The sequence below is a fragment of the Poecilia reticulata genome, chromosome 10, assembly GCF_904066995.2.
Source record: "Poecilia reticulata chromosome 10, P_reticulata-male-v2, whole genome shotgun sequence".
NCBI classification, from domain to species: Eukaryota; Metazoa; Chordata; class Actinopteri; order Cyprinodontiformes; family Poeciliidae; genus Poecilia; species Poecilia reticulata.
Window position 1 is genome coordinate 7,684,214 of NC_088839.1, and position 20,346 is coordinate 7,704,559.

At 40.8% G+C, this 20,346-nt stretch overlaps 1 protein-coding gene across 1 annotated transcript in view; it reads right to left on the reverse strand.

The window, feature by feature from the left end:
* The window catches only part of psd2 (pleckstrin and Sec7 domain containing 2), a 42,987-nt gene that overhangs the window by 9,120 nt on the left and 13,521 nt on the right, over positions 1-20,346 (reverse strand). Inside the window, exons 3-5 of the mRNA XM_008419836.3 lie at positions 18,638-19,432; positions 1,407-1,595; positions 383-463 (exon numbers count right to left, since the gene is read on the reverse strand). Coding sequence (XP_008418058.1) covers positions 383-463; positions 1,407-1,595; positions 18,638-19,432 — 1,065 coding nt within the window. The remainder of the gene's footprint in view (positions 1-382; positions 464-1,406; positions 1,596-18,637; positions 19,433-20,346) is intronic.

Consider the following 20,346-nt stretch of genomic DNA (forward strand, 5'->3'; position numbering starts at 1 on the left):
CACCTGGTTCAAACTCTCTAACAAAGCAATACTATTTTCATCTTTTAATGCATTTCTAGTATTATGTAGAAAAAGGCACAGGTGGTTAAATGAAAAATATGTAGAATGAGCCAAATTTTTTTATCCAATTAACTGATTAATCAGCAGTATAATCGATTAATCGTCAGAATAATTGATAGATTAATTAATTGCTAAAATAATCATCAGCTGCAGCCCTAATGTACCGTAAGTTCCACAGGATAATCAACGTTAACACTGACAAGGTGATTAGCTCAGAGCTAGTGTGTGTGTGTGTGTGTGTGTGTGTGTGTGTGTGTGTGTGTGTGTGTGAAGATCTTCTGTGTCATCCATTTGCCTCTAACATTTGCCGAGTAAGCGTTACCTCAGGGCTCGGTCGAGGGACAGGCCGGAGAAATCAAAGTAACTCAGGTACTCTGAAGCAACCAGCTGACTGAACTCGTTGCTGCAGAGAGAGAGAGAAATAATCAGCATCAGAAGGTCAACGTGACACCAGAGGATGCTGCCTCTTATAAAAACATTCAAATATCTTGAAGTTTTTCCACTTTGTAACCACAAGATTCTACATGTTTTCTATTAGGATTTTATGGAACAGACCAAACAATGTGGTACTGATCTGTGAAATGAGAGCTGGAATGAATGCATGAATCCAAGATCATTAAAGTCTCATCAGAATGGAAACTGTTTTTTTTTTTTTTTTTTGTTCTGTTAGTTTTTCATTACATGCAGTTTTTTGTGAGCTGGCCAAAAAGTTAAACTTTGGTCTCACCTACCCAACAAGAGCACTTTCTTCTTCATGTTGCTCATTCCTACACGACATGTGGCAAATTGCAAATGGAGTTTCTTTTGTCTTTCCTTTAACAACATGAGCCGTTATGTTCCATAGATGTTTGAACTTGTAAATTCAGCTATTTTCTGCTTTTTTTTATCATTTCTTTATAGTTTGTTTCATTATATCCAGTCATTTTAGCTTATCCCTTGTGTTAGTTCAGTTATTGCCATTGTGTATGTCACAACATATACAAACACTTTCAAAAATCATTCAGGGGTTTTACTCATAAACTCCCCCAAAAAACACGTTTCTCTTTCAGAAGGAAAGTTTGCCGATTTATTTGCAGAGAAACTAGTTACATTTACTTGAATAAATTTTTTTATGTGTACTGACAGCACTTGGAAAAATGTTGCTGATTTCTGTTTTTATGATGTAGCACTTTGAACTGACTTGTTGCTGAAATGTGCTATGCAAATAAAGTTTGATTGATTAATTGATATGAAATATCGCTACTCTTACTTTACTTTAACTTGCGTAAAGCCACGGTAAAGCAGTGCTACTCTTACTTGAGTTCAGTTTTTTGGTTACTATCTGCTCATGTGTCATACTGACTCACTTTTTGCCCAGGTGTCTGGCAACGTCGCAGCGCTTGAAGCCGTCCAGGTGATACAGGCGCTTGGCCAGCCTCTTGGCGGCCTCGCTGTCGACTCGGCAGCCATTGGCCAGAGTGTCGGTGCTGCCGCGCTCCAGACTGCCCGGATCGCACTCATCCAAGTCAGGCGGCACGTCTGACAGGTTGGCATCGCTGGGAAAAAGATCATACGCATACAGACACACACACACACACACACACACACACACACACACACAGACACACAACAGATGCAAGAGCTCAAGTTAATGAACGGGACGAAAAGAAACAGTTTTTTACCTCGGTTCTCAGATTTGTTCTATGCCTTTTCCTCCAGTTCTGGGCTGACGCTGATCGGGGGTAGCATGTCATAAAGCGCAGGAACCCACAGGTGCACAGATCCATCCACCTCCAGCGGCAAAGCATCCTTAGGTTGGAGGGGAGACATTCTAACACTTGACCTTAGCTGTGATGCTAGCTGCACAACTGTAAAGTCCGACTGTTACAAAGCTTTCCTGATGACGTCAGACACCTGCCAGGTTTCTGAACCAGCGACTCTAAACTACTTTTTTTTGTGAATCTCCTGTTACAGCAGGAACACACACACAAACACAGGATTGTGCCAAGAACCGCAAGGTGAAAACAGCAGCAGCAGCTTTGCAGTCGTAACAAGACGTATACCCTCATGCTGACTTCAGCAACTCCCGTGAAACTGTCCTTAAGGGTAACGCTCAAAATCAAAATTAACTATTCAGCCGTTCAATTTGTGATTTTCCCAGACTGTCTGGCGAAGTGAAAAGCAAAACGTCCAATCCCGTAAAAGCCAAGAAGACGGGAAAACAAAGACAAACGAGCAGGAAAACTGTAAATAAACACAACGCTTGCTTGCAACAACATGACAGTTCCACAAGACCTTTTCTTTTCTTTTTGAGTAATAAATCATAATTTAGACAATATAGTCGTTCCAGCGAATGGCTGAATAAGGATGAATTATAAAAACATCTCCATCTTAAGTTATTTTCTGCTCCGCTGGGTTTCAATGGCACCTGTTAATTGTCAAGGCTCGTTTTAAACACGACAAACACATTTGAAAGATCCTGGAAAATAAAGCATGAAAAAACGAAAATCTACCGACACCGTTTCTGACGTCTTGTCCCGCGTTACAATAACCATGTACTGTTGTAAAGTAAAACACTAGACAGGCTAAGCAGCTCAGCCCAAATAACCGTTTATGGGTCGGTCTCATACTGTACACAGTTGTTAGGCTGTTGTCAAGTAAACAGAGAATCAATGTGTAAGTATTAATTAGTGCCCTGCTTGTTTATTTATGACCTACCTAAATGATGTTGAGCTGCAGTTTGAGAGCATTACACACTTTACTCTGCAAAGTGCTTCACTGCCGAGTCAACCAGGAAGTGAATGTGCCTTTTCAAGGACATTTTAATAAACCGTGTTTGTGTTTGATTGCCAGTTTGAAAAATGCTCTTATTTAAATTGCTTCTGCACCGAGCAACTTGATTTGTGTCCCAGGAGCTTTCTTCTGGATTACCCACTTATGTGTTAACAGCGCTTTATTTCAACGTCAACACCACAGAGAGCGAGCGTAAGCTGGGCAGCATTTTGGCATTTGCTTACCAATTTATGACAAATCGTACAGATTTATTCACCTCCACTAATCTGACTGGCGTTTCCTCATTTCCTGTTTGAGCATGACTACCGGCATTCTCACCAGATGATTCAGATGGGGTTTTTTTTCTTGCTTAATCTGGTCAGCCAAATTTCATTACCATGACAAATTCAATACATTACAGACCAGATGATTAGATGGCTACCATGGAAGCAGCTAACGCTAAGTAGCCTGTCCTAGCAGAACAACGGCTGATGTGTAACACAGAAACATAAAGATGGCAGAGAATGTTTCTTCTGTTTACGTGCTGATGCAAACGTTGAACTTTTTCATATGTTAAAACCACAAACGTCTATATATTTATGTTCTACAAATAAAAATAAATGTGTATTCCTCCAAATCACTACCAAATACTTTAACAACAGAAAAAAGGCTAATCTTTTTTGAGGTAGAGTTGGAAAAAAATAAAATCTGAAACTAAAGTACCGCACCCAGTAATCAGTATTGGTCCCACACTGGTACTGGTTTGGTAAGGTAAGGTAATTGTATTTATAAAGCACATTTTCAGGAGCAAGGCAACTGAAAATGCTTTACACAAATTAAAAGGAAATAACAATAAAATAAAACAAGTCAAATAAAAGAGAAAAGAAAAATAAGACTAATAATGTTGATCCAAGGTATATAAACTAAATACTCCTGTTCAGGGTTGCTAGATAAATATTATCCTCTGGTATAATTCCTTTTCTGTGTTCGAAGAATAGGAGTCTCTCTGCATAATAATCTAAAAAGTATGTTTGTCGAAATAGTGAGAACTCCACAGTTTCTACATATAAGCTAGAGAGTGAACTAAAGTAATGAGAGCATTGATACTGTGGACTGATCCACCCACCTCCCCCTTCAACTGATAAACAGTAATCCGTCTCAAATGAACCAGATGCTCATGTCTCGCTTTCATTCCTCCTCAGAAATTGTGCTAATCTGAACAGGTTAAGCAGCACGACGCTAGTTGCCATTATTTTTGTTGCCATCCGCCCATCCACATGTAGAATGAGTCCCACAGCCGTCTTCAGCCTCGGCACTGGGCGCTACAGAAACGTTTCACTCCTGGTTTCAGAAAGTGCCGGTGTGAGAGACTCTGGTCACTGGCGTAACATTTTTGTTGCGATCCAACAGCAAAAATGTTACGCCAGTGACACCTGAGATGCACGTTTTCAACTGAAAATGTGGATCTCAGGTAAGATCCTGACATCACACACAAAAGTTTGTGGTTGTAAAAGGACAGAAAGTCTAGCAGTATATTTAGACACTTGACCTACAACCTTCATGAAGGGCCTGGACGTTGATGCTCTTTGCAAGGTTTCACTTGAGTGTCGCTCTTCATCTACCTATTTACTTCTTAGGACTTAAATAAAAGTTATTTATCGTATCAGCACAGCTCCACGGAACATAAACAGCTGCATTGCGACGAGTTGCCTCATGTAAACTCTTCCGCCTTATCGTGGCGAAGCATCAGTCGCACGAACCGTGTCGAGATGGCGGATAGAGACTGTAGAAACCGAGAGCGTGAGCTCAGCCTTGGGGACAGGGTGGGGAGTTTCCAAGAGGTTTGAATAAAGAGAAAAAGAAAACCCACTGATCTTTGGAGTGGAGGAGAAGTCATCTGATTTTCTTTCGAGATGGGACTTAAACGCTTCCTGTGATGCTCCCAGTGGAGAGGCTCTGGACACGTGAAACAGGGTGGAGGCCGACAGAGTGAGTCCCTTCAATCTGCAGCATAAAACCTGTAGGGACTGCTGCTTATTTAGTCTTTAAATTCATATAAACTCCATATGGAGACACAGAAACACCTTGAACTCATTGGGCCTCAGCTACAGACTCCGATCACTGAAGGAACCACAAACACAATGAAAAGAGGTCACTGCTAAGCCGTCCCTGCAGTAGAAATTGCTCTCGCTTGTCTGACCATATTAATTCCCAAGCTTCAGAGAGACCTCATAAATCATTCAAAACCGATATCAGTCATGGGGCAAACATGACGCGCACACACACACACACACGCACACGCACACGCACACGCACACGCACACAAAACGATGGAGACTGGACACAATATTAAAGAATTACACTCAGATTTCGAGACCAGACACTTGGAGTTGCCAAAGGCCAAGTGGCACACAGCGGCGCTATTAGTGTCTCTAAAAGCACAATTCTGTACCCCGAGGCCAAGAGTATTCAGCTACCGTGGCCGCCGCTCAGTCTGCACGTGTGTGTGACTGTGTCAGAGTCAGAGAGCATGAAGAGGCACGCCTGTGACTCACATGCTAATCTTTTTCAGCGTACCGCTGGTACCCACACCTAGAAGAGCCAGGCAAGGTGTGAGTGGGTGTGACTGGGAGGGAGGTGGATGGTGGTCACCATGGCATTTTAAAAGGTGGTGTGTGTGTGTGTGTGTGTGAGGAAATAATGTTGAATAATAAGGAATTGGCCAAGTTAAGCAATTCAATTTGTTTCTTTTTTTTCTGTGAATAATGATTGATAGGGAAACCAGAAGCATTGTGGGAAAAGACAAGTGTACATTTGTTATTGCATGTGATATGTTGCAGCTTGTAGATGTAATTATGTGGAAACGCTGCTGCAATGCTGGACCTCAACATTCAAATCAAGCAACACCTCCAGACTGATTTACACAGAGTTGCTAATGGCAACGTCTACCACTGTTCACATGAACCGTTCTTCGTTCTTTTTGAACTTATTTCTGATTAAATCTGATGGTGTAGCATTAAATGTGGTGAATTCCTAATACTATTTAAAGTTTAAACACAAATTACAGAATATTTGCTAATTTTATGGAATGCTTTAGTACCATTCTTGCTAGCTCTTAAATTAGTTGTACATCTTGGACCCGAGGCTCTGAAAACATGTGATTAGCAATGATTTTTATCTGAATAATTAAGTAATGACCCGACAAATACAGAGTTTTGTGTTTGGAGATTTTAGCCTGCAGCTCATCAGAACTTACTTCAGCTAATTCTTGAGTGATTTAGTAGAGATAAACACTTTCATGTCTTACAACCTCATAAATCAGGATAAAAAAGTTCTCTATAAAACATTAGCTTAGTTACACATCATGATCATTGCTTTTTTATTAAAGCCAGAAATGTTTGTTCAAAGGTTACTCTGTGATCCCAGTAAAATATTAGCAGAACTACTGACTCATTTCCACTTTTTTTTTTTTTGGCATCCTATTTTTTAATGCCGCCTCCCCTCAACTATAAACCCATCAAACGGATCTTGACGCCAAACTCACAGGAGCTGCAGCAGGAAGTCAAAGTGAACATCATATTCCTCCTTCCACATCTCGGATCCTGGACGTGAGCGGGGGAAGGCGCGCTGCGGACCGACCCCCTCATCCTCCAGCGGCCGGGAAAACGGGCATCGTCCCGGTTTGCGGGTTTAACGTCAAGCTGCAAACGATCTGCTGAGCGCCGACCGGATCCCGGGATAAAAACGCTGACGGTTCCTGGTCAGCCTGAAGGGTTAGCGCTGGCTAGTTCGGGCGAGCGGCAGGAGGCGGGGGGTGAGGTCGTACTGTAGAGGTTTTCCTTGAAGTTTCTTGGTTGGTGTGGGCTCCTCACAAAGGAGAGGATGTTGGAGGCGGAGCGACCGGCTGGACAGACTTTTTCCTGACGGATTGCGCTGTTCCTAGTGGTGGCTTTACAATGGCCCTGTGTGTCCGGGCCAGCACAACTTCCTCTGCTCTAAAATATCGAGACTAGAGGCCAACAGATCAGGTCTGTGTGCGCGGGGTGTCCCGACTTGTGGATACGACTGAGCTTTTTCTGCATGTTTGGAGGCACAATCAGAAAATACTGGCCTGGATTTGTGTTAAAAATCACCAACCTAATAAGTAATGAGGATGAGCAATATCAGAAAAACATCCAATCGTGCTACTATTGCTGAGAATTTGATTGCCTTCCTACAGGGCCGGATTTAAATGAATTAGGGCCCTTGAGCTGGAGCCAGTTTTGGTACCCCATCACAAAAAAAGACAAAAACATTTGGAAACATCTAGCAGATGGCTCCATGTTGGTCCCCCCCAAAAAAAGATTTTTCAAATATTTGAGAGTATTTAATTATTTTTGTTTTTAATCCAACAATATTTTAATAAAACGCCACATGCGAAGTAATCCCTTAATATGAGATGCAATGTAAAACATGCACAAAACAAAACGTATATTATTTTAGCCACCCCTCAAAACTCTCTGCCCCGCCTTCCTTCGCTACTCCACTTGATTCCAGTCTCTCTTCACAGCTCAGTCAGTCAACTAGACCTTTACGAAAAGCAAAGCACAAAAAAAGACCTTCACGTTCCATCAGGATTACCAGAAATACAGCCAGAGTAACAGTCGAATGGTTTTTAATCAAAGTGCGTTAGAACGGTCTAGTTCTGAGGTCTGCAAGCTTTTCAGTCCAAGGAGCCATTTTTGTCTTCATTTCAACAAAATAAAACAGTCATGATGTGAAGTGGTGATGACGGACCCAAATTCAGAGCAGGCAGAGGCAACGAGTGGCTGTGAATTATTTAGTGACAAAATGATAAACATGAGCTTACAAAACCAAGGTGGTGACAGGGAGCAACAAACAGTGAGAAAGAGAGAGAGAGAATATCAGAAGAGTGAGAAGAGTGAGAGGAGTTTAAATACTGGCAGAGTGACCTCTGGAACAACAGACTGGGGCTGATGAGCTAACGGGTTGCAGGTGTGAGAGGAGAGAGCTTACTTGTCTTACTTTATCAGTGCTTGGAGGAAGCAACAATTTCAGTTTATTTTATTATTGTTTTTCGACAACTGGCTCAGGATTGATCAGGTTCTTGGTGGGACTTTCCCGGCCACTGACCCAATATTCAAAGACATTTAGCTATCGCTTTGCCTCATGACAGAGTGCTCCAATCATGCTTTACAAAAAACCCAACATAACAAAAACATGGATTATTGAGCTCCTGCTGGATCACTGGGGAGAGTTGCTCTTAGAGAATGTTTTGATCCCATTATTTATGTCAATCATGTTAGCTAAAGCTTTGTGTGAGTCTACCCAATGAGACAAGAGACGATGACTAATGTGAACACTGCAAAAACACAAAATCTTACCAAGTATTTTGGGTCTAGTTTCGAGTGCAAATATCTTGTCACACTCGAAATAAGACAAAACTAAATCATAAGTAACTTTTCAGCAAGATATGAGCTTATTTAGGAAAATAATTCATTAATATTGATGAAAAGGTACTAGTTCCATTAGCAGATCAATTTACTTATAACAAGCCAGTTTCCCCTTGTTATTAGTGAAATAATCTGAAAGTGGAACTAGAGCTTTTTCATGAATATTAAGGAATTATTGACTAAATCTCCTCTATCTTGCTGAAAACTTTCTCATAGTTAGCTTTGTCTTATAGTTAGCTTTGTCTTGCACTACAATATTTGTACAAGAGACTAGACCAAAAATACTTGGTAAGATTTTGTTTTTGCAGTGTGCAAGTGTTTCCTTGCAGAAGAATGATTTGCTTTGGAATAAATCATTCTGCGTTTCTAGTTCAGTCAGAATGACACAGTGAAATCAGCGGCCCTGTCCACATGAAGACATTCCTCTTAGCTTGAAGTGATGCATCAATTTATGGCATCGTAAGTACAAATCCAGTTTTTCCCTCATCAAGTTCATTTTCGTTATCTTCACTGACTATAAGTAGTTGCGAATCATTTCATTTCATCAGAGCACTTTTCACTGAAAACACACTGAATGCAAATTGCCACCATAAATAAACGAAGCAGTAAAGTTTGTGAAAATAAGATTCCTGTCCGTCTGCGACCTGTAAGGAGCGTGTGGAGGTTTTTGCTGCTGGGCTCTGGTCACAAGTCAGTCTGCTGTGACTCACCGACTCTTTGTCACTCACTGACAATAGACCAGACGGCAGAATTTATAGACCTGACCGACGACAGCCTATTTTCACAGCAGGCGGCAACTAGGAAAGTCTTCTTAACCAGAAGAAGTTACCAGAATAAAGTCGTCCTCACACCAGGTTTTTGCATTAAATGGCCAGACAACAGAGCCATGATGGAAAGCTTGATTCAAAAGCTGAGCGTTTTTGGGCTTTTGGCTCCATCTGTATTATGTCCAATATACACTCTGACACCTGCCTGTGCTTCCAGTGAAAACAGACGTATATGGGATTAAATTGGTGCTGATAATTTTTTTTTTGATGTAGTTATTTTTTTTCTTTTGGTCTATTTAACGTGATTAAGACTTTTTCTAAAATGTACATTGACACCAGTCATTTAAAGGGAGTGAAAAAGGGGTTGATATTCATTATTAAAATTACAATGAGATGCATTTTTCTCTTGTAAGAGCAATTATGTCCATGATCAGAGCAACCATGACCACTAACTGAAGGTTAAAGTCAAGTAAGAGGAAGAAAAGAGATGCTCACTATGGTCTGCAACAACGCTGAGGCAGCTGGTGTGTGTCAAAGTATGGAGGGCAGGAATTAGGTTTGGGTGATAAATCAAATTTTTGGTTTTTGAGGATTTCATTTTGGAAGGAGAAAATAAAACATATTGGGATTTTTGGCCTCTTCGGGTTTCCATAGTTCAGACTGATGTAAACGCACGCCATCTTGTTTTACTGCTTGTGTTTTACAGCTTTTGTTGATTTGGACTTTGAATTCAGGTCAACTCTACGATGAACTACAAAGGCCAGGCTAAGAGTCTTTCTGAAATTATAAGAGTCACGATATTGCAAGAGTACAGTTATAATATTAGGAGAATGAAGTAGTAATTTTATGAAAACTCAAACATGAAAAATAATTATCCAAGCTTTTTCCTCCGTTTTAAGATGTTCTTCTGGTAACATCATGTCTTTATTCCATTAATATTATGATACTATGGTCTCATAATTAACAGAAATTGTTGTAGCTTTTATTCTCTTACACTTGAAGGTGAATTAGAAGAAGACAGAAATGAACTGAATCAAAGGCTAAGCACTCTTGTTCAAGTTTGAAAAAAATAAGAGACAAACCAATTTGTCTCTTATTGGGCCAAATGTTGAAAGAAATTCTAGACTGGGCATCATACAGTAAGGGCGGATCTATTCAGTCTAATTCTATGCTTTGTTATTTATATTACATTATTTTTATTATTCCTGATTGCACTGACTGAAAAATTAAAGTTGTGTTATTTTTATATGTTTGATCAAGCTTGTGAAGCTATCGGTGTGTTTAAGTGAGCTGTACTGGGGCAGAGTTAAATGTTTCTTTTTTAAAGAAACATTTAAAGTCAATTCAGTCAATTCAAAGTCAATTCAGCTTTGTTTTCCTGGATCGGAATCGGGCCAAACTAAACCTCAGATATCGGTATCAGAAGTGAAAAAAGAGAATCGGTGAATCCCTAATTAAAGAAAAGCAAATTTATCTAAGAACAGGAGTTGTTAATTAGAGACTTTTAACATCAATTCTGCATCACAGACAATAAGAAGAATCCTCAGTGCCAAGCGTGGAGCTTCTTCTGGTAACTGCCATGAAAATCAAAACAACTAAAAAGTTTCACTTTCATAATGAAAGAAAGCTCTACCATTTACCTGCAGACCTGTTTTTTCGCCATAGTGTCGATCTATTTCCCGTCTCACTCTGTCAGTCTCCCTTTACAGACACAGCAACACAACACCACCACTTTAGCTGCAAACAATGAACAATGGTGACCTCTTTTGGCTGAGTGAGACCAATTATGCTCAGGTGTGGGATTGTGTTTGGTGAAACGCTGAACAGCAGCCTCGTCTGACTCGCAGAGATTAACCTCTGGGAAAACAAAAAAAAAAAACAGCCACGCTTTTACAGTGAACAGCGTCCCGGGCTGCGGTGGGAAGAGCCTCCGCCAGCCAAAACAGTCGTTGCTATAGTAAGAATGTGGGATGTGTCATTAAACACGGAGTCGGGCTATAAATAGAGACGGCTAAATCTGCCAGCGTTGAAATGATTCCCTTACTGTGTGCGTTGCGGAAAGTGGCTGGAAGGAAAGAAGGAAATTTTGTGCTGCTGGATGTTTTTTGAAAAAAAAATAAAAGAAAGTGTGTAGTCACCTTTTTGTTTCTTTGTATGTATGTGTTTGTGTCTATATAGCTGCCTGTGTGAGAGCCAGGAAAAGATAATCTGCAGGATGTTTCAGCTCAGCTATGGAACCATGCTGAGGTTTTTATTTCCTAAGTAATGCCATGAAAGAGAGAGAGACAGAGAGAGAGACATTTTCTATGTGTGTCGTTGAGGAAGCTTCAGGATGTGAGCGAATTAAGCGCAGCCCTTGTTTACGTAAGCGCTGCTGCCAGCCTGTGAGTCTTTTATGCCGATGTGCATTTCTCACTCCACGTACATGAAAGAGATTAGTCCGCACGCCAGAGCTGCTCCTCTGATATGGAAACAACTGCGCCTGGCTTTCATCTGCTTTCCCTGGTGCTCTGATCTGCGAGGCCTCGCGAGACGGCGGGGAGGAGCGCATGCAGCAACGCAACACATGCACGCAAATAACCGACCAGGAACAAACCCGAGCAACATGGGGAGACACGTCTATCTGTGTGTGTGCTAGTAGTGACGCCTGAAAAGTTTTGTGTTTTAATGTGATCGCGTGAGCTGCAGTTCATCTTGGTGTGTAAATTGCTGTGACTAATGTCAGGAGAGAAGTTCCATATAATTGGTACAAATAAGAAGCCAAACTGCAATCAGGTTAGAATCCTGAAAGCATTCACAAAAGGCAGTGGAGGCGGATTTATAAAAAAAACAAAAACAAAAGTATCATCCTTCCCCAACAGTTTCTGCAGCTTTGTCAGTCACATATGCTGCTCCAACTGCTTCGCGCTGCATGCTAATGGTTTCTTGCAAACACACACTTCAGCTGTTGTGTGATTGATATTCAGTCGGCGTCATCGCACGTTCTACCAAATGTCAAATAATCCACATCCAGAGATGCATGTCTCCTCAAAGGAAACGGCAAATTCATTCGCGGCCCACCTTTTGTGTTTCTGTATTTGGCCTCCGGCCAGAACAATGGCTGGTGTTTGTTTGTCACACCAGCTGACGAGGACAGCCTTTAAGATCTGTTAGCTCTACAGCCTGTTTTCCCTTCTCTACGGATTTAACAAAAAACTCTACACCATTTATTAATCTATGACGGAGTATTAGGGCCATACTGAGACAAAACAAAAACAAAAAAAAAATACAATTATGAGAATGGTCATAACATTAAGACAATAAAGTAAAACTATTATGAGAGTGAAGTTGCAATATTATGACTTTATTTTGTATTATTTTAACTTTATTCTTGTATGGGTGTATTCTCCTAACATTATGTAATTTTATTACTTTGTTTCTGTAATTGAATTTAAAAAAAATTCTCAGCATGGCCGTATACACCATCATATTAATCGACACTATTTAGGAGAAAGCAAAATTATTAAACCAATCCTAGTAAAAGTAATTAATGTCACATACAGACATTGAAAAGGCAGTATTATGTATTTTCCAGGCACATGGTGCTATTTTATAGCATAATCACATAATTATGCTAACTTCAGTTGTTATGAAAATGCTGCTCAAATATGACTTAAAATAAATCTCACTTTACAATTTATCAACCTGAAATTGGGACTCTGTCTCTGTAAGAAGCTTCTGCTCTTTCTGAAGCTCCACCTTCAGGAAGTCATCACAACATGGCTGCTCTTTTAATAAATGTTTTTACCACTGTTTACCTGAGAAGTAGCTCCTGAATAGTCATGTTTGGAGTTTCCCTCAAATTATGTGAACTTACAGGACATTAAGGCGTCCTGATCAGACGAGACTTTACACACAAAGCGCTATATGTGGTGAAAAACTATTGATGCTGCCACATTCCCACTGTGGAGCAAGGCGGTGGGAGCATCATCCTGTGGGGGATTGGATGCAGTACACAGGACAGTCCAGGAAGAAAACCTGCAGGTTGATAACAAATAAAATGCAAACTTGTCACCACTTTCACTTTTTCCCACTTTAAAACTACGCACTATCGTTTGCTGATCTATTGCACAAAATCCCAACCAACGCGTCGATGTTTGTGGCTCAACATGATAAGATGTAAAAAAGCTCAAGGGTACGCATATCTTTGCAAAACACTGTATCTGTTGCTGCACAGTCGCTCTGTCGTGCAGTGAGAAAGACGAGCTGTCCGTGACGCTTCGGGAGCTGAGATGTGCAACCGCGGCTAGCCACTGGAAAGAACGGAGGAGAGGAAAGGAGGATAAGAAGCAGCAGAAGAAAAACACTGAGAGGGGAAATGGAAAACAGTGGGATGCGATAAACAGGGGAGGACGGTGTGTTTGTGGGCGAGGGGGGGAGTGTGGGTGATTTTAGATGAGATAAAATGGCTCAAGAAGAGAAATGAATGGAAGGTGAGACTCAATAGCAGGGAGACAGAAAAGGAAGCTCAAAATGTTGTAGCAGTGCACGTCATACGTTTAAAAAGAACATCACTGATGTCTTATAATACCCATTTACAAGAAAATCCAACTAAAGTATGTGCTTTTAAATGCAAAAATCGATGTGGATGGAGATTATAGGCTGTATTTGATGACAATAAACAGGAATTTATGAAAGAATAAGTAAGACTTCAAAGTAAAACAACAAAATCTACTTTTAGAAGTAAGGGTGACCCCAAAAATCGGTTCATTTAAAACAGGGCTGTCCAAAGTCGGTCCTCTAGGTCCGGCATCCTGCATGTTTTAGTTCTCTCCCTGGTGGTAGTAGCAACCTTTTCAGCTTGTCAATGTTCTTCTTAGGCCTCTAATGAGCCATCATTTGATCCAGGTGTGTTAAGAAAACTAAAACATGCAGGATGCCGGCCCTCCAGGACCCACTTTAGGCACCACTGATATAACAATTGTGATTCTCATTTGCTACGATTCAGAATCGATTTAAAAAGTCCCAAACTTGATTTTAAAAAACAAAACAAGCCTGCTGCCTGTCAGCCTCCATTTTGTGACTACAGGGACGTTCTGACGTCGCCATGGAGACGGTACCTGAATGTATGAACATTCAGTTGCCACTGACCATAAAATTGTGCAAATTGGAAAATAAATCTGCCTAATGGAAGCACGGTGATTTTGAAAAAGCTCGTTTTCCCATGAAAGGTTTGTGCGCCAGGATGAGATGATTGTATCAAAATGTGATCAACAACTGGCTGTTACTACTGGCAGAAGAAACGAAGAAGACGACAGTAAGTGGTAGGAGGATGATGGAGCAGCTTGTTTTTTTTAATGTTTCTAACGTGAACAGTCTTATTCATGCAGGATTTTAATTGTGCTATTTAATGGAATTCAAAAGTATCGATAAAGTTTTGCAAACATAATGAAAACGTAGATAATAAAGAGGAAACTAAAAAATGAGAGAGAGAGAGATTCAACTGGCCCTGTTTTTGTTGAAGGAAAACATTTTGGACTTATTTTGTTTCTCACAGAAGAGAAGACTGAGACTGATATGAGCTTTACCTTGGTAAAATTCACAAAATGAAGATTGAGGACTTCGGAAATACCGCAGCTAAGCTACAGCAGAGCCAACTTCTGGATGGAAACTGTACCGTTGTCATCTACAGAAAGGTGGCGCTCTCTCTGTCACTGCTTTCTAAAAACACAATGGAGAATGCAGTGAGGGAAAGACATTTTAATGTCGTTCTGCTTTGCTAAACAGACTGGAGTAGAGCACGAGGATCCTTTACACATCTATAGATTGAAGCAGGAATAATTATGAATAATCGTTTTGAATCAAAAATTGGTTTGAAATTGAATCGAATCGTGGTCCCAAAAATGGGAATCCAATCGTGAGATCGCAAAAGATTTCCACTCCTATTTTGGTTTCATAATGAGGTCAATGCATTGCAGATCTACATTAACAAGACACAAAGGCCTGTCATGATAAAACATTTTACTGGATGATTAATTGCTCCAGGAATTATTGCAATAAATGATAATATTGGTGTTTTGAGATTATTTTCAATAAATATATTGATAATGGCGTAATAATTCTAGTTTTCCCTCTCAAAGGCAAACTAGAATTATTGTTCCTGGTCGATTAGAATTAACTTTAATTTTCTATAGAACACGAAACTGGAACTGGACGATATTTTATTAAAACCCAAAATCAATAAAACATGACAATGTAACGGAAATAAAAACCACATGCAACCAAAACCATAAATAAAATGGATTACGAAGTCTCTGTAAACAAAAAATTACCTACTAATCATCTCCATGGAAACCATGGAGCTCATTTTAATTGATTATGCAATTAATTAATTGATTAACTACTTATTGCGAGAAGGCTTAGAGACTAATTTCTAATAAATACCACCTACAGCACTAACCTAATTTAGGCAAAAACTGTTAATGCTCTCCGTTTAATCCCATAAAAGGACCAAAACAGAACCGGGATCGATGTGCCTGGTGAAAATGGATGCTGTGGAGTGTCTTTAATATTTCCCCTTTAACACTGCCAAACAGATGTATCCACTCCACATTTAAGTGCACAAAAGTCTGGCAAAGCATGGCCAACACACAGAGCAATAATCGCTCACATTCGCTCCGAGACCCCGCTAGGCAGAGGGGAGGCTGAAGATGATGATGTCATGACACAAACAATAGCTCATTGAGGCTGACGCTGGTGGTCAGGAAGCAAGGCCGTCCTTAAAGAACAACATCTGCGGACTGGATCGACGCGGAGACGAGAGCCCGGGAGCAGAGAAGAGCCGCCATCTGGAGGCCTGGAGTCGGCCAGAGTCGGCCAGAGCCACCGAGCGCCGGGCAAATTCCCACGGTTTGCTGAGCAGATCATGTCGGAGGGACTGTATGGCGTTGCAGTTCGTTTGGAGCTGCAGGAACCGTGCAGTGCAGGAAAACAAGCCTCAGAGACGGTGGAAATGCCAGCAGGGAAGACCTATGGCCTTAAGTCGCAGTGAAGCAGTGAGGTTTTCCCCATATGGTTCTGGTTATAGGGCCTCCCTCCCCGCTCCACACAGCCACCCCCGCCCCGGGTGGCTCTACGCCATCTTCCTCGAGTCTTTTAAGGCTATTAAGGTAATTATATGTAAGGAAGTAATGTAAGCTGCTGCTGCTGTATTCCCACAGTCCCATAGGGACTTTGCAAATGATGCTCAGAGTGGATGAGTTTACGATCGCAGAGGAAAATCGTTAAACCATTTCAAAAGATTTTCTCTCTGTAAGAATCCTCCATCATGCAAGAACATTGTGGTTTAGAGACTTTTGCATTGTGCTTTTAGCTCCCATTTTCCTCCTTTTGGGGATTTTGTATTTGGCTAACCTGCCTCAGTTTTATGTAGTTTGTTTTTGCATCGTCTGTCTGCATGTTCCTGTACAGCTGGTCTTCATTACTTAACATTCTGACTCTGACATTTACTTTCTCTGCTGCTCCTTGTCGGGTGCTTCATGTTGTCATCGCCTTTCGTTGCATTATGGAGTTTCCTCCGGCTTCCATGTGGGTGAAGCAGATTCTTAGATTAGTGTTTCAGACTCTCTGCAATTGTAGCACCTTTAGTTTCAGAAAGTACAGTTATATTTCTAACTGTATCTCTGCAGGTCCTTTGTGCTAAATTTACATAACAGGAAATCTTTATTTTGATTTAGCACCACTTACCATTTTTGCAAATACCCTTTATGAAAAGTAGTTAAATAGGCAGTAAAAGGATGAGCTGGTCACCAATGTCTCTCTTTTCAAAAGCAAAAAGCCTTGCTTTAGAAAACTACTTTCAAACTTGAACTATTAAAGCCTTTCACAATTGAGCCAATATAAAATTTTTACTTGCCAACACAAAGCACAGCCGTGAATATACAAAGAAGAAAGACTAAAGATATTAAGATTTGTGAAGTCGACCTACATTTTCCTTGTTTACTGAATAGAGAGCTGCTTTCAGCAGCAGCTCTTTTCTCCAAGAGCTGCTTGAAGAAACGTGAGATTGATCTGTCTGTACTGAAAGGTTAGTTGCTTTTTAAAAAAAAGAAGATCACATATCCACCTTCAACCCACACATTTTTCTCTCTCTAAGCACCCACTTGCAGGGTTTCACTTTACTAATGCCACCTGCTGGTTGAGTCAAGGTTACAACACGTTAATTACACTTTTGCCAGTCTGCTGCGCCAACTAGAGCAGATAAAAATGAAACATATATCACATTAACAGAAAAGAAGGGCTGGATTAAAGATTGTTCTAGTTTTGTCAAAAAGTAGAAAAATAAAACAGTAACAACACTTTTATACTCACAAGACAGAAAACACAAATTAAATTTCCACAGTTAGGAGATTATTGGAGTTCTAGAGACTTTTCTACATCTCTGATTAATACACGTAGCCTGCTGATCATTTTGGCACAACTCAACCAAACATAGAAACACTAACTCCCACAACACATTTTTTTCACTAATTATTGGCGACTGAGAGCTGATTTTCAGCTCAACCAGTTGGAAACTCATATATCCTATCTTTCACTGATCAGTAAACACATCACATCTCTAAGAGACGGAGAGAACTACATTCAGTATCAATTGATACTGGGTTGGGTTTGGAAATCTCTGAATTAATATAAGAACCTACATTTATTAATGCTAGTCAAGCTAACTGTGCTAACTGCAAATGAAAGATACTACAGAGCATTTAAAAGGTTTCCTCTTTGTTTGAGACGGTGAAACCCCGTGTTACAGTAACTCCTCTCTGAACATGCAGCGTGACGCCACAGCTGTTCCTAATATATGTAATTAATAACCACTCATGGCAGGAGAGCTGGAACAATCATTCTCTGTCTTTAATCTTCATATATTGTAGTTATTCAAGAGATACTGGAATCAGTTCAACTCTGCTGGACAAAAAGCAGAAACTGGGAGTTTGCCATAACGTTCTGATGCGGCTCTAGTGACTGTGACCAAACTTTAAAAAAACATCTGCTAAAACCCAGCACAGCGATGAATTTCAATTATAAAGCCTTAGTAAAGGCAAACATAAAAAATATAATTAAAATAAATATATTTTTTACCACTTCCATTGTTTCATCCTAATTAAAGTGTGTGCAATTGTTTTACCTTTTATCCATGACTTGTCATGTTACTGTTATTGTTATTGTTTAGTTCTGTAAAGACAGTCCGTGGTTAGAGTTCCTGCCAATAAAAATGACCTCTGACCTCAGTCTCCTATGTGTTCACATGCTGACCATAGTATGCTGCCTTTATGCTTAAAACCATTTCACCAAAGACGCTCTTCAACTCGTCTTTATCACTGTTGTATTAAAAAAAAACAAAAAAAAAACTAATAATGAAACAAACCATGCTCAGCCTGGTGGGGGAGCAAGTCAAGCCTGGTGCCCCGCCAGGCTGATAATACATTGATACTGATCAAGTGTCTATCGTGTTCTATAGATTTATTGTCCGTCCCTGGTTTGCAGCAGCCAAATGTAAACTCGTGAATATAACCTTTAGACTTCTACCTTCACATTTTAAACGTTACAGTGTGACAGCTGCCTCGTCCTTACCTGACGGAGCTGACCATGGCTCCAGCGCGCTCCCCGGCTCCCTGGAAGTCTGAGTGGTATCCATTGGGAATAGCCCAGCGTCCGGGCTGGCTCAGCACAAACTCCGACCGGCTGCCTGGTATGGTCGTCCTTAACGGACTCCCCCCAGTGGCGCCGCCCGCTCCGCCTGCATGCGCCGCACTCTGCCCGACCGTGTCGTCGCCATCGAGGCCGTCGGCTCCGGGTTCGGCCCCTTCCTGCTCCTGAACCGTGGCCAGCTCCAGCTCAAGGGGCTCGGGCCCCTGCAGCAGGGACCTCTGCTGGATGAGTGGGGTCAGCGGCGCCTCGAAGCTGACGCAGCTGTCTGTCTCGTCCGTGAGCGACAGCACGTCCAGGGAGTCGAGGCTGCTGTAGCACGTGCCGCCCCTCAGCAGGGCGGACTCCACGATGCGCTCAAACGTGGAGCTGAAGCCATCTTTGTTGTCCACCACCTTGTTTTTCTCCTTCTCCTTCTCTTCCTCCTCCGACTCTCTCTCTTCTTCTTCTTCTTCTTCTTCGTTGTGCGCATCAACCTGCTCTACAATCTGCTCGAACGCCGAGCTGAAGGTGTCCTGGTTTTCCGTTTCCTCTTCATCTCCCTGGGCTCCTTCCTCCTCCTCCTCCTCCTCGTCCTCCTCCTCCACCTCCGTGTCGGCCTGCTCTACAGTCGTCTCAAAGTTGGAACTGAAAGTGTCCAGGTTGGTACGTCCCTCCCTCTCTTCTCTGCCGTCCTCCTCACCGTCCTCATCATCGTTCCCGCTCGTACCGTTTTCAAGCCTGCAAAAAGAAAATCAGAAATTATCTTGAGATGACCTCTTTTACTCTGACACACTTTCAAACGAATGAATGACAACGATGTCATCCATCTGAATTAACATCTGAGAGGCCACTGCTGTAATTTAAAATAAAAATATTCTACTGTTTTGTTCATGAATTAGGAAAGATAAATGTACAGTTCAGAAGAAAAAGGTCTGTCACGGTAGCAGATTTCGCTGGAGGATAAATTGTTCCAGAAATTATTTGCGATAAATGATAATATTATTGTTTTAAGACCATTCAATAATATAATGGCATAATAATGCAAAAACACATTCTAAAAGATCAACAAACTTTACATTATAATTAACATTTAATAGTGGAACACATTTTAAATATCCAACATAAACAAAACAACAGAAACAAAAAATAAAATCAATCAAGAAGTTTCTGTAAACAAAATTGTCTTTCAAAGAAAAAAGGTCGAGTTGAGACCAGAGCACCAGAATGAAGACTTTTATCATCCAGTTTTTAGTAGAAAGAGAGAAAAAAAAGATAAATCATGCAAACAGAAATTATTGAGCTCGTTTTAATCCATCATAATTGATTTATTGATTGTTGCGACAGGCTTAGTCAGAAATAGTAGATACAATATTTGATCATATTTGATGTCATCTCATATTAATTTGATTATTTGGGCTCTTCTTATTTTCTAAGTGAACTGATTATGGAATAATTAAGTTCAGTTCTAATCCCCGCCCCCCAAAAAGAGAGTTTGAGTGGAAAAAATTTATTTAATGTGGATTTGGCACATTACAGATCCTAACTGTGAATAACTATTACGATTTTAATACTTTTGTGTTTACCCCACATTAGTTTGAGCCAAAAAATATAATTTGAAAGTGGTCTGGATGAGAGAAAATCCTTATGAATAA